Source organism: Zalophus californianus, chromosome 10 (assembly GCF_009762305.2).
Source record: "Zalophus californianus isolate mZalCal1 chromosome 10, mZalCal1.pri.v2, whole genome shotgun sequence".
Lineage (NCBI taxonomy): Eukaryota > Metazoa > Chordata > Mammalia > Carnivora > Otariidae > Zalophus > Zalophus californianus.
The window spans coordinates 38,542,074-38,555,936 of NC_045604.1; the positions used below are offsets into that span (position 1 = coordinate 38,542,074).

General features: G+C 36.2%; 1 protein-coding gene across 6 annotated transcripts in view; it reads left to right on the forward strand.

Moving 5' to 3' along the window:
* RPS6KC1 (ribosomal protein S6 kinase C1) overlaps positions 1-13,863 on the forward strand; it is a 174,739-nt gene that overhangs the window by 46,109 nt on the left and 114,767 nt on the right. For all 6 annotated transcript variants that reach the window (XR_003522969.1, XR_003522968.1, XM_027610784.1 and 3 more), the window contains exon 6: positions 11,027-11,389. Coding sequence is in view for 4 of the 6 variants with exons in the window: in XM_027610784.1 (XP_027466585.1) it covers positions 11,027-11,389 (363 nt within the window). In the remaining 2 variants the exon portion in view is untranslated. The remainder of the gene's footprint in view (positions 1-11,026; positions 11,390-13,863) is intronic.

Consider the following 13,863-nt stretch of genomic DNA (forward strand, 5'->3'; position numbering starts at 1 on the left):
TAAACCTGGGGCAGTTTAAATGTTTTTAGTATGTTTTATAATAACACGAGTCTAAACCAAAGCAGTCTTTGAAATTTTAATCACTTTAATTTAAGAATGCTTAATCTCTTGTTTTATTCCTATGTTAAGCCATCCTTGAATTTTTATGAAGATTTAAAATACATACATTTTTGTCTTTAAATTTCCTTAGCTAGTTTTCTTCCAGGGATTTTGGAATTAAGAAAAGGAGATTTGGGGACAGGGAGGGAAGGTCTTTAAAAATAGATAATTAGATTTGTTTGAGGAGGCTTAGGTTTGTTTTATATAAAAGTAAAATCATAGACTAGATATTTCTTTATCGCTTTCATGGATAACAGTTTATGGTAGAGGAGGATGCTGAATATGGGAGGTAGCCATAATCTCATTTCAGTGATCTTTTAATAGGGATATGTACTGATGTCATATATCAACAGACTCATTGATATAGATTTATTGCAGTAAATTCCCATCTTAATTTGGTAGGAGCCGCAAGTTCCCATCCATTGTGTAGGCTGAAGCATTTAAAATTTGTTTTTCAAGTGCCTTGTTAGTGCAGTAGGTAGCATATCAGCCTCATAAAATTTGTTTTTCTTTTGTTGCCACCACATTAGCTCTTCTTGTTTTTCATAGTGGCTCCCATTGACTTAAAAACAAAGTCCATTCATTAGTGTTTTGTGTAATGTATGGGAACCTTAGACCCAGGGATTTCCATTAGGTCCTCAGTATCTTTGACTCTATACTGAATCAGCCAGGGTCATAGGAAAACACTGCTGACAGTAATTTTACTCTACAATCCAAATACCTGTTCTTTGTAACCTGTTTTGATCTGCAGATCCTTGCCAGGCTTTGAAACATCTAGTCCCTGCTTGGGATCCCAATGTGATTCTGTTTTTAGAGCTGGTTTCCTTGGAAGGTAACCACCTGGGATAGCCCGATCTGGCTGTTGCCTCAGAGATACTCTTTTCCTGAGACAGAAGGAGAGGGTATCTTCTGCCTGTAGATGTGCTGATTTGGTGACATCCAGTAGTAAACAAATAGAAAGATTTGTAGGAGAGTGTTCAATGAGGAGTACAGTTCTTGGAGATGGTAGAATGTTTTTTAGCTTCTCTCCTTTTGTGTTTTGTTACAGGAATCTAAGGTTGCATGACTCGGGGATGGCTATATTTTTTTGATATCTAAAATAAGCTTTTTTTTAACTAGTTGTGAGTCAGCTATGGTAGAAGATGTGTGTCTCAGGAACCTATTTTAGTGTAGGATCATCATGGATGAGAATGATACAGAGGCCTTTTGTCCTTTGTTATCATCTGGAAGAGAAGTGGCGGAGCATTATTATTAGGAATGTGTGTTTTTGGGATGGTGTTCTAAAATATGGGAAGCTGTTTAGGGTAAAAATGTGACTGTGGTAAAAATGTGGTAAACAAAAAGGATATATTACCTAAAGCTAGGATGAGTTTGTAATTTATTGTCCTAAGTGGGACACAGACTTCTGAGAAGTAAAGAGGATGCTTTAATAAGTACAGCGAGACCACACGCATACACCAGGACTGCCCCCTGGCACACTGGGACGGATGGTGTGGGCCGCTCTACCTAAAGCAGTTGTTTCAGGGTTTATCTTTGAAGTTTCGAAAAGATGGGTTTTCTTTCTTTTTTTTAAGATTTTATTTATTTATTTGACAGAGAGAAAGAGCGCGCACACAAGCAGTAGGGAGTGGCAGGTAGAGGGAGAGGGAGAAGCAGACTCCCTGCTGAACAGGGAGCCCAATGCAGGGCTCCATCCCACCACCCTGGGATCATGACCTGAGCTAAAGGCAGGACACTTAACGGACTGAGCCACCCAGGCTCCCCGAAAAGATCAGTTTTCCTTGGAAAGATTTATCTTTTAGGAATATGCTTTTATGAGAGAAATTGGGGGCAACCTTTTTGTTAATAACCCCAGAAAAGACTTATACTACCGAAAAGTAATACTGGCATTTTATCCTTTCCATGCAGAGTTGTTCAGTTCTCCAACTGTATTACAATCTCTGGAACACGCTGTGATCCATGACGAATGCAAAATGTGGAACTAGAAAGGCTGTTCATGCTTATGTTTTTTTACCCCCTCCCTTTAAAAGCCTTTATGCCTGACTAATTAATCCTGCTGAAAGACACCTTGTTGACAAATACAGATCAGAGTGTCAGACAGCTTGCAAATTCATTGTTATATAAGAGGGGAAACGACTTTTAAATATCATGAGATTGTCTGGCATACTGGGTGGTGGAAGATAGACTTTCCTACCAAAAGGTCCGCAAACCCCAGAGACAGCCAAGGGAGAGGGCCTCTCCTAGCAAAAGGGCAGGAGAGCTGGCAGCCGGCCAAGCCCCACAGGTATACAGTGAAATGGAGGGTTGTAGAGGGATTGTGGTGGCAAGTGCTTGTGGTTTGGATTTAGAGCCAAAATGTGAGGAGGTGATTCACTCCATAACAACTCCTCTGAGTGTAGTATTTTAAATGGTGTTTCAAAGGTGTATTCATTTTTCATACTTCTGATTTAGTTTGCCAGTGAAATGAGCCAGAGGGGCAAATCTTAATATATAGTCTCCTCTTTCAAGGTCCTTCAGTAGAGTAAGAATGACATGGTAGGTATATCACCTCTCAGAGAACAGATGTAGAGGCTAAGTGATCATTATTTTTATTAGTACCATAAAAAATGCGATCAACAGGTCTTAATTTACGTTGAAGGGAAGTTTTCTGAGGAAAACAAAGAGCTGGATTAATTTTTTTTAATTATCATTATTTGATAGTAATGGGATAGAGGAAACCCCTTTAAGTTTCATAGAACCAATAATGTGGTGATTAACTGGTAAATATATTTTATCTAATAAGAAATTGATAATTATAAAATTATTCAGTAGGTTTTTAGATAAAAAGTTAATATTGTTTTATGTTTTTAAAATGAAATGTTGGTTACTCTTTATCTCCTTTGTCCAGAGAAATTAAACTGTATGTATTTTTAAAGATGAAAGAAGAGTGACTTGATTGTTAACATCTTATTTCCTTTTTAAACTTGCATCTTTTCATTTGATTAAACTTAGCTATGAAGTTAGTATGACATTTGTGGAAATCTGGCCAAAATGGTGCATTGGAATTGAGCTTCTTGGCATGTTTCTCTCATCTGTTGGCCAGTTTGAGGGGTGTAGGTTGCTTTACTGCCATGCTGGCCTTGATATTGGAGCCTTTGATGTTGGTAGACTCTCATCTGGTAACCTGTGTCATTTCCTCTTCTTGCAGTTATGGGAGGGACATCTTCCAGGTGTATGCACCAAATAAGAGAAAATAATTAGGTGATCATAACCACAAATACAAATTGAGAGATCAGCTTCTTAAATGTAGATCTTACGAGTGAATTTTCTTAAATGTCTCCTGGGGTAGGATCTTCTTCCTCCTTCCTCCTCCTCCTCCTCCTCCTCCTCCTCCTCCTCCTCCTCCTCCTTCTTCTTCTTCTTTTTTTTTTTGGTGGTAAATTGTGGGTTAAGAGCTCCCTGGGGTTCAATTGTAGCTATTGTAGACATAAGAAAGGATCTATTAAGCTGTCTTGAATTCTATTTTAGAGTAAATGAGATGTACATTTGGAGACTAGCATCCATTGCTGGTCTATGTAAGGGATCTCTAAAATCACTTTCAGTTCAAAGATTTGTGTTTTTATTTGATGGCGGGGTGATAATTCTTTCCATTAAAGCATTGAAGATTAAAAAAAATAAAGCCTGAAGATTAGAGTTAAACTGTATTAAATTGAATAATGTTGATTAGTTTTAAACTGTTAGGGGAGACTCATTGGAAGGGTGAATAGTTATTTAAGTTTGAAGAAAGTCTTCTGTGTCAGTGTACCATTTATTATTATTATATTTTTCTTTTTATTATTTGTGCTATTTTCATTTAGTTGATTTAAAGTCAGTTCTCTGAGGCAGGATCATTTTAAAAAGGAATATTCTTCACTTGATTGGCTACTTAATAGCCTAAATCTGTTTTTCAAACTTAAAGTTTGCTTTAGAACTGCATAGAGGTGGTGTAAAATGACGAAATATAGAAAGCCTGATTAAAAGTAATTTAAAGTAGAATTTAGTGCAAATGTCCACTAGGTGGCACCAGGAGAACTCTAAATCTTGTTACTGGGATTATTCTAGGCCCTCCTGTATTATGAGAGTAGGTTTATTCACTTTGAAGTTCTTTTTCTCTTAAGTGCTTATCTACTTAATGTTATTCATTCCCCTTTATTCGTTGAATTTTCTTTGGTGCGGGAGCTTAGAATAAATAGGGAAAAAAGAATAGATCATTATTCTCAAGAAAAACACAAATGAGAATGTGTCATTGTATGTGTGCATGTAAAACAAGTGATACATATTATAAATATTGACTCTTAAAAACCCTAGGGCCATTGAGGTTAATGTTAGCTATTAGGAGTTTAGGAGTTGGGTGGGGAAGATAAAAAAAATTCATGCTATGTCATGGGAGGTGTTTTAGAGTAAAAGGAACATTAAGAATGATATAGATAAATTCCTTATTCCCCAGTTAAAAATTGGAATTTCAGAGAAGTAAAGCCATGTGCCTAAGGCAGTCCAGGTATTCTAGGTAGGGTCAGCAGCAATTATAGAAGCATGTTTTGAAAGAAGAGATTTAATTTTATGGAGAAGGAGGCAGTGAGAATACATATTTGGTATAAAAAGCTCAGCGTGAGCTACTTGTGTGCTAATAGCAGGTTTGATTTGCAGAGAAGATTATGGAGAGTAGCAACATAAGAAGTTCATTAGGTAGAAAGGGAAGCCAACTCATAGATCTTTGTTGTTCATGGTAAGATAACAGTATTAGGGTTGTAATTTTGATTGATGTGTCGTTTTCCGAGGTTATTCAGTTTTTCACCAAATAATGCAGTGAATATACTGGTGCTCTTTTCAGAAATTTTCAAGGGTGAAGCAAAGACTTGTCTCCAGGACATTATAAAAATGTGAAACATCAAAGGAATGGTACTTTTTCGTAACAGTAGCTATTTCTAAATGATACGTTGGTAATCGAGTACGAGAGTCTTAATTAGTATCAAGTTTTAGATTTAGGTATTCGCCTAAAATCATATTAATAAGGGCTTGTTTCTTAATGGAGATTGATATGTATGTCTTCTATCTCAGGGTGACCTTTGTTCTGCTGGCTAGATATTTTGCTTTGTGTGTGAAGCATGAGTCATTGCTACTAGGAAAAGTAGAAATTCCCTTTCGTTGACTGAACCTCAGTGCTCAGTGAAAGCTATCAGCTAATAATAATGAGGCCATGTATTTTATATATAGTTGACCATGAGAGACCACCTGTTGTTCTAAAGGAAACTGATCTCTTTTTGCAGATGGTCTTCAAATACAGATTTCTGATAGTTTATAGTATAAAGATTTATTCTATAGCAACTCCACCTTTTCCCCTGGTGCCTGTCTTTCAGAGGTGGTGTCCTAGACAGATTTCACTAGACTGCCCTACTCTGAGCAGTTCAAAGCACGGAAGGTGAGGGTAGGTAGGTGAACTGGGATGCTATAGAAACCCCTCATGTCTGTAGCTGCTTTTTAACTGGTCACCTGGGGCCCTCTAATAGCCCTGAGACTTGAATCTCTGTGATATGAACCTGGAGGCAGAACGCTTTCATAGAACCTTTGACTCTTCCCCCTCCCATCTCTTCCCCAAAAGGCTGAGGTTTTTGTCTTGATGGTGTTGGTGAAGCATGTACCTTTTACTCTCATGATGGCTCTAGAGGGCCCCTTTAAACATGGATTGACTTCAGGTTGGTTTAACTTTTGACAAAGAGTCTCTGACTTGTCAATTGTTGCCCTGCCTTATCCACAATGTTCTTCCTACTCACCTAACTGAGAACCTCTTACTTGTTGGCTGCTCTCTGTACCTTATTAACTTTCTTTCTGGGTTTTAGAAGCTAGTTTCCACTTGATGTGATATTTATATGGAGCTTTATATAAAACAGGTTGAATGACAGGACCGTGATTTCAAGGAATTGAGCAAGCACTTTATTAAGTAGATGTATTAAGGATATAAGGCGAAAAGACTAGGTACTGAGTGTGTGTGTGTTAATGGTTTGTTGCTGTGGTGCTGAAAGGGGAGTGTTCTCGAGTTGGTTGGGGAATACTTCATTGAGAAGAAGGGGATTTAGAAATTGCTTAAATGCAGAAGGGAAAGATTTCAGAGAGTACTAGAAGACAACTAGTTGCAGTGTATGGTTGCGATATGATAGAGTTAGGCTTTTCAGATCTGGTAGGGTGCATCTTAAGAGGAGAATTAAAGGAAGAAGATAGGCAAGGAAGAAGTGTCAAGGGTTAGTCTGCCTCAAACGGATCTGTCTATAATCACTTCTGTCTTCTCTCCTAAGTTAGGAATTCTTGGCACTGGCTGCTGGATGATTCTTACGGGCCTATATTTCATAAATTATGTTTATATAACATAGATTTATTCACAAACAAATTCCCAGTTTTAGCCCTTGCTGCATTTCCTTTGATATCCGTCAGGTACCAAGGCTTAAGAGCTTGCCATTCACATAAAGGAATGTGGTAAGAGTCACCTGTATTCCCACCATACAGGGAAAATTGCTGTCAATGTTTAATACACTTCTCTAGCCTTTTTTTCCTGTGTTTTTGTTTTAAAACTAGAATTACAGTATATTATATACTGCTTTACAGTTTGTCGTTTTTGCATAATAGATAATGAACACTTTAGCATTAAGCATTTGCTTAACATAATTTTTAGTAGCTGCATAATATTTTCTCAAAGGGATGTACCGTAATATCCAATTGTTAGGAATTTATTATTTCCAAATTTTCACCAATTTTTGCGATGGATATTGTCATGTATAGATCTTTTGTCATATCTCTGATTGTTTTTGATATAAATTGCTGAATCAAAGATATAGGCATTTTTTGCATCTGATATGTATTGCCAAATTGTCCTCCAAAAAGGTTGAGTCAGAAGTCTTTTTGCTTTCCTTTGCTTCTCATAGTTGGACTAGAAAAATTCCTTATCCTAACCTGCTACTTTTTCTTTTGTTTGCTCACTTTGAAAGATTCTTCATTTAGAATTAGGTACAATTTGAAAAGGAAACAATTTGAATGTTATTATTATTTCTTTGTTTCATTATCTGACCTTATTCCTAGGTATTTTGATGGTCTTACTCTTCTGATGTAATTTTATTTAATCATGATTTCCTTTGCTAACAAAATACGATTAGAAAGGTAAGAGAGGAAATAAGACTATGTCACTAGATTTTTGTGGTCAAAAGCCAAGAAACTGAGTACACATAATTTTACCCCTTTGCCCTTTGGTATTATTGTTCGTGTTAGAAAGGAAAATCAGGCAAAACATGAAACAGTACAATGTGATAGATGATGTGAAGGTTACAGTGACAAGACACCAGAGAGCAGACAAAAGATCTATAGCAGCATTTCCTTTCTTTTATGATTAGCTGTATAAATCAGAACTTCTTTTTTAAACTTTGTCTATTTGTTTATTAATATCAATGGACTAGGTTATATAAGGCCCCCTTTAAGGAAATAAATGTGCATTGAAATATAGAAAATATTTTTAGATCAATTAAAAAAATCTAAAGTTTGTATATTTCTCAGAAGAGTGGATAAATAATTTTATAGACTGCTATAAAAGATTTTGATTTTGAAGTGCTGTCTGTACAGTTGAAATGTCAGAGATTGAAAAGATTTCCACTAGGTCCAGTGAATCTCATCTCAGATTGTGGATTTAATGAAGTCTTTTGCTTTTAGGGAACAAAGTGAGTTCTTTATGGGCATTCTAAGGATTTGAGAAAAACCCCTCAAGACAGGATATGTTGATAGCGTGCCAAAGTAGTGTCTGAAGCTGATTTGAAATTTGAGTTTAGCTGCCAGTAACATGTTTTTACCCTAACTTATTTTATTTGATATGAAGTAAGCAATTTGAGTCTATAATAAGGGTTGACAAACTGTGGCCTGTGGGCCAAATCCGACCTGCCACCTGTTTTTATATGACCTACTAGCTAAGAATGGTTTTTACATTTTAAATGTTGACAGAATTCAAAAGAATATTATTTTGTGGCATGTGAAAATTATATGGAATTCAAATTTCAGCATCCATAAATAAAGTGTTACTGGAACACAACCGTTCTTATTCATTTACATATTATCTGTGGCTGCTTGTTTTTGTATTACAATAGCAGAGTTGATTAGTTGTGACATAGATCATGTGGCCCACAAAGCCTAAAATAGTCACTCTCTAGTCCTCAGAAGAAAAGTTTGCTGGTCCCTGACCTAGAATTGTATACTCTAACCCACCTTAAAGTTTGGCTTTATATATGATCCTGAGGAAATAATTTTCTTTTCAATATATTTTCTTTCCTGAGAAACTTGAGAGTCAGTATTCAGTGGTGATACAGATCACATAGTTGTTCCCAAACTTAATTTTTACATAGCTGTCAATCTTATTGTCAATCTTATTGAATGATAGAGAGCGGTGGCTCTCAGAGTATGGTCTTCAGATGCCTGGGTATTCCGGAGATCTTTTTAGGGGGTCCCCAAGGCAGAAACTGTTTTTATATAGTCTAGGAAATTGTTTGCCTTTTTCACTGTGTTGACATTTGCACTGATGATGCAAAAGCAATGGTAGGTAAAACTGTTGTGCCTGAGCATGAAGCAGGACAGGGAGCAGACTGTAACAGGAATCATTGCACATGCATTAATGCCAGTGCTAATGTTGCCTAAAAATGCCTTTGATAAAGCAGTAAAAACTATTAATTTTTATCAACTCTCAACCTTTGGGTACATGTCTTCTTGATATTCTGTGTGATAAAATGGAAGTATACATAAAACACTTCTGCATATTGAATTGCTATGGTTGTCTGGAGGAAAAGCACTTGTTTGAGCCATGAACTAGCTGCTTTTCTCTTGGGACATCATTTGTGCTTGAAAGAACCTCTGACAGACAAACTGTCATTATTCAGAAGGGTATTTGGCAAATATTTTTTCAAAAGCAAATGAAGTGAGCTGACACTTTAGGGAAAACAACTGACAGTATTTGTTGCCAATGATAAAATGTGAGTTTTCAATTCCAAATTCGAATTTTGGAGAACTTGTTTTTTTGTTTTTGTTTTTGTTTTTAATCTTTACATCCAGCATGGGGTTCAAACTCAGGACCCTGAGATCAAGAGTCACAAGCTCTACCAACTGAGCCAGCCAGATGCCTGAATTTTGGAGAACTCATATCTGCTTTGAGCTTGACAGTTTCCCAGTATCTAAAGAAAATATTCTGATGAGATTGATGATGATAGTAACAAATGTGATTTTGGAGGGGGATATTGTAATAATGAAATTTGTCAGTATTTGGAAGATCTTTATAACTCAGGGAACCAGTACTTTCAAAATGTCCAGTGTGTGATGTTACAAGCTCAGGCATGGATAAAAGAGCCATTCAGTGTGCAAGACAGACCGATGTATTTGAATGTGACAGAAACAGAAATTTCACTGGTAGGAATTTATATTCTACATGGCAACAAAGCTTTAAGAAACTACCACTTGTCAAGTTTTGGTGTAGTATCAAAAAATAATATCCATAAATATTCGAAAAGGCTACTAAAATATTCACCCCATTTTCATTCCTATCTATGTCAGATTTTCCTCAAATCTTTCAACCAAAACAACATGACAACAGATTGAGTGCAGGATCAGATATGAGAATCTAGTCACCTCCTGTTAAAAAGATTTGTAAAAATTTGAAACAGTGTCAACCCTCTCACTCAATACTTTTTTGTTTTGGAGAATATAGTTTTTTTTTTTGAAAGATTTTATTTATTTATTCATTTGAGAGAGAGAGAGAGAGTGAGAGCGCGGGAGCCGGCGGGGGGTAGAGGGAGAGGGAGAAGCAGGGTCCCCTGCTAAGCAGGGAGCCCGAAGTGGGGCTCTATCCCAGGACCTGGAGGTCACGACCTCAGCTGAAGGCAGATGCTTAACCAACTGAGCCACTGAGACACCCCAAGAATATAGTTATTTTTAATAAAAATTATGTTAACATGTAATGGGTTTTAGTGTTTAAAAACATTTTTAGTCTATTTAAATACTAAGATTGGTAAACATTTACAGGTATAATCCACAAAAACAAAAGTTTTTTGAGGCTCTCAATTATTTTAAGAATGTAAAGGGAGATCCTAAGACCTCATGCTCATTTACCATGAAGTCAGTTCTATGAAATGTGAGAAAGAATTTTCATTGCTGATTATTTCAGTACCACCTGTTCATTCATTTTCTGTCAGAAAACTAAGAGGCGAATATATACCAAAGCTCTCTCCAAAAGCTTGTGGAAGGGATTGAAACAAAGGTATCTAAAAATTTAGTCCTTTAAAAAAAAAACACAACTAAATGGCATACATTTTCCAGATATGGATGATTATCTAAAAGCACACCTCTGTGAAGGTACGTTGTATGATAATTAAATAATGATTATATAATTGCTATAATAGTTGTAATTGAATGGTAAGTCTATTGTGCTTTATATGCATTAACTCTGTTCCTCATTTAAAATCCTGCATAATAAGTAATATTATTAAGTGACTCGCTTTTGGTCACATAATAAGTTTTAAGAGCTGAGATCCAAGCACTTGTTTTTGTCTTACCCTGAAGCTCTTATTCTTTTCCTTTTATCATAATGATGATGTTACAAGATCTTGTGGTAAAGGCTCTTCTTTTTGACAACAAGGCTAGATAAAGACTTGCCTTCAGTTTTAGTGTGATAATTAAGGCGAAGGAGATTGGCTTCTAGAGCTTACATTGAGTGCAGAAATGAATGAAGTAAGCAGAAACAAATTGCCAGGCACCGATCTCTATCAGGCAATGACATTAGGACATACTATCCTAATCAACTTGGATAGTATGAACAAATGAATAGTCAGCATGATTTGTATTCTTTTTGGCTGATTCTTAATTTAATATCTATTTACTATTGTGATCATATTTCTAGGTTTCTCCAGCGACAGTGATCTGATATCTCTTACTGTTGACGTGGATTCTCTTGCTGAGTTAGATGATGGAATGGCTTCCAATCAAAATTCTCCCATTAGAACTTTTGGTCTCAGTCTGTCTTCGGATCCTTCAGCACTAGGGGCTGTTGCTTCTGACAGCGAACAGAACAAACCAGAAGAAGAACGGGAAAGTCGCAGCCTCTTTCCTGGCAGTTTAAAATCCAAGCTTGGCAAGAGAGATTATTTGGAGAAAGCAGGAGAATTAATAAAGCTGGCTTTAAAAAAGGAAGAAGAAGATGACTATGAAGCCGCTTCCAATTTTTATAGGAAGGGAGTTGATTTACTCCTAGAAGGTGTTCAAGGTACAATTTTATCAGTATTAATATGTTTTGGAATGTTTTTATGTTGGTGTCTGGAAAGAAAAGTGCATCTATATAACTATACCTTGTGTATAGCCCTCTGTAAAAACAAGACTGAATATGAGAAATTACTGAAGATTAAATGACCTACATTTGGGGGGGCACCTGGGTGGCTCAGTCAGTTAAGCATTTGACTCTTGATTTCGGCTCAGGTCATGATCTCAGGGTAGTGAAATTGAGCCCCGCATCAGGCTTTGTGCTGGGTGTGGAGCCTGCTTAGGATTCTCTCTCTCCCTCTCCCCTGCCCCTTGCCCTGCTCATGTGCATTCTCTCTCTCTCTCTCTCAAAAAAAAAAAAAACAAAAACAAAAAACCTACATTCAGGTTTATACTTTCAGTTACATGAATGGAACGCAGTATCGGAGCTGCTTAACTCTCTACTTTGATCAATTAACCAACAACAGGTTTTAAAAAAATCAAGTCTCCATGTCTCTTGATGAATAATAATCTGTTTTTTTCTGACATGGCTAGTGTTCACCAGCCTTCACCTCTCTCAGAAATATTTGCAGAGATTCTTTAGTGCATTTATTCTTGCTGGCCTGAAGAGAGGAGATGAAATGTAAAGATTCTTGATTTGCCTACTATTCTGTTCTTTGTTAATTGTCATAAATTCTCAGCTAATTACTGGGGTGTTGTGGGAGTTGAATGGTTCTGAATGTCTGTAAGTAGGACTTACCTTTTTTTTAAGCATCAGATTTTTGTTTTAGTCATTTGTCTTTTCCTTATAGAAAGAGTGTGAAGCATACTGTAGTTAGTTACTTGACTCTCTGGACACAATAATCAAAGGCTGGTAGGACCTTCTTCCAGTGGTTTGCTTTCCAGAAAATCGTCATTTTTACTGTTGTTCTGTGACCTTTGACTTGTTAGTGCCATTCACATGACCGTGGTCTCCTGTAGCACTGACACTTTTTTACTACAGTATTTCCCCCTCACTGTGCTTGGTGTTCTGTCCAGAGTTTTCTTTTTTCTTAGAGTGTGAACTTTGAGTCTTCTAATGTGGTATAAGATGGATGCTTGCCTGCATGGGCTGAAGAGGGAGTGGGTGTAGGCATCCGTGGTTTTTAACCAGAATTTTGACTAATTCTCTTGTTTTTAGCCCTTATTCTGATTTTCACAGCTACCCAGTGCTACCAGTTCTCAAACTTTTGGAGAGATTTACAGTGTCATTTAAGTCAGGCAGCTTTCTTGAACTTCTCAAGTCAATAACCATTCATCCATCTGTTTTCTAGCTTGTCAGATGTTTTTGCTGTAGTCTTCTCTCTTAATCTCTTTGTCCAAAAAATTCGGGCTTTTACCTTAAAAATAATTCTAAAAATTCTAAAAATAATTACAGGGCAGTAATGCCCTGTTAATGGAGTTTCTGGAGGGAGCATTTCTCATGGTTTGACTGATAACGTCATTTTGATACAAATTTTTGTTTCTCAAGTAGTGTCATAGTTAATTAGGGTTTTTTGTTTGCCAGTAGAGCATTCTGGTCTTTAAAGATCTACACATTTTTCTTCTTTGTCTTAACTCTCATTTTGGGTTGGGAATTTAAGATCGGGATGAGTTGCAGTTAGCTCTGATATTTTCCCTTTTCTTTTTAGATGATTTTGTGCTAAAAAATCACTAGTGTTTAATTGACATAGATACATCAGTGTGATATTTTCCTAAAAGTTATTTGCTTTTAAACTTAGAGCACTTCATAATGTTACCACTTGATGGCACCAGAAAAATAAAAATCTTTACTTCAAAATGAGAATTATGGATGCATATCAGAAATAACAGAATAATACCATTTAGTTAGTTACTTTGTGATATGATGGTGAATTATTTCTCACTAGAACTTGATACCAAATCTACTAGACCTCTATCTCAAGGAATGTTACCATTTAAACTTGTTTTTCCCATTTAACATATGCCTGTCTTTCTGAAACTACAGTATCCATTCCTGCCATGGATTGGTTTTTGTTGTTGATGTGCCATCAAATCCAAAAAATTATACTTGCCTAATTGCTTTTAGCCTTTTATTGTTTATTCATAATGTGATCGATTTTTTTCATATAAACTGTGGGAACCATAATCACAGAATTCTAATTTTTAACCAATATGTAAAATAACCTTTGTTTCAGTCCTTATGGTTATACTTTTAACTATGTGTCAAATGTAATGTCAAGGCAGTGTTTTTGGTTGGTATTTAAAAGTGTACCAGTCACCACCTAACAGACGTATGGACAATTATTGGTTTAAAAAAAAATCCCCCCCCAGTTTTATTAAGATATAATTGACATATAACATTGTACTAAAGGTGCAACATGATTTGATACATGTATCTAAAGTGAAATGATTACCATAATAAGTTTAGTTAACATCCTTCCCCTCACATAGTTATGTCTTTTTTTTTCTTGTGATGAGAGCTTTTAAGATCTACTCTTTTAT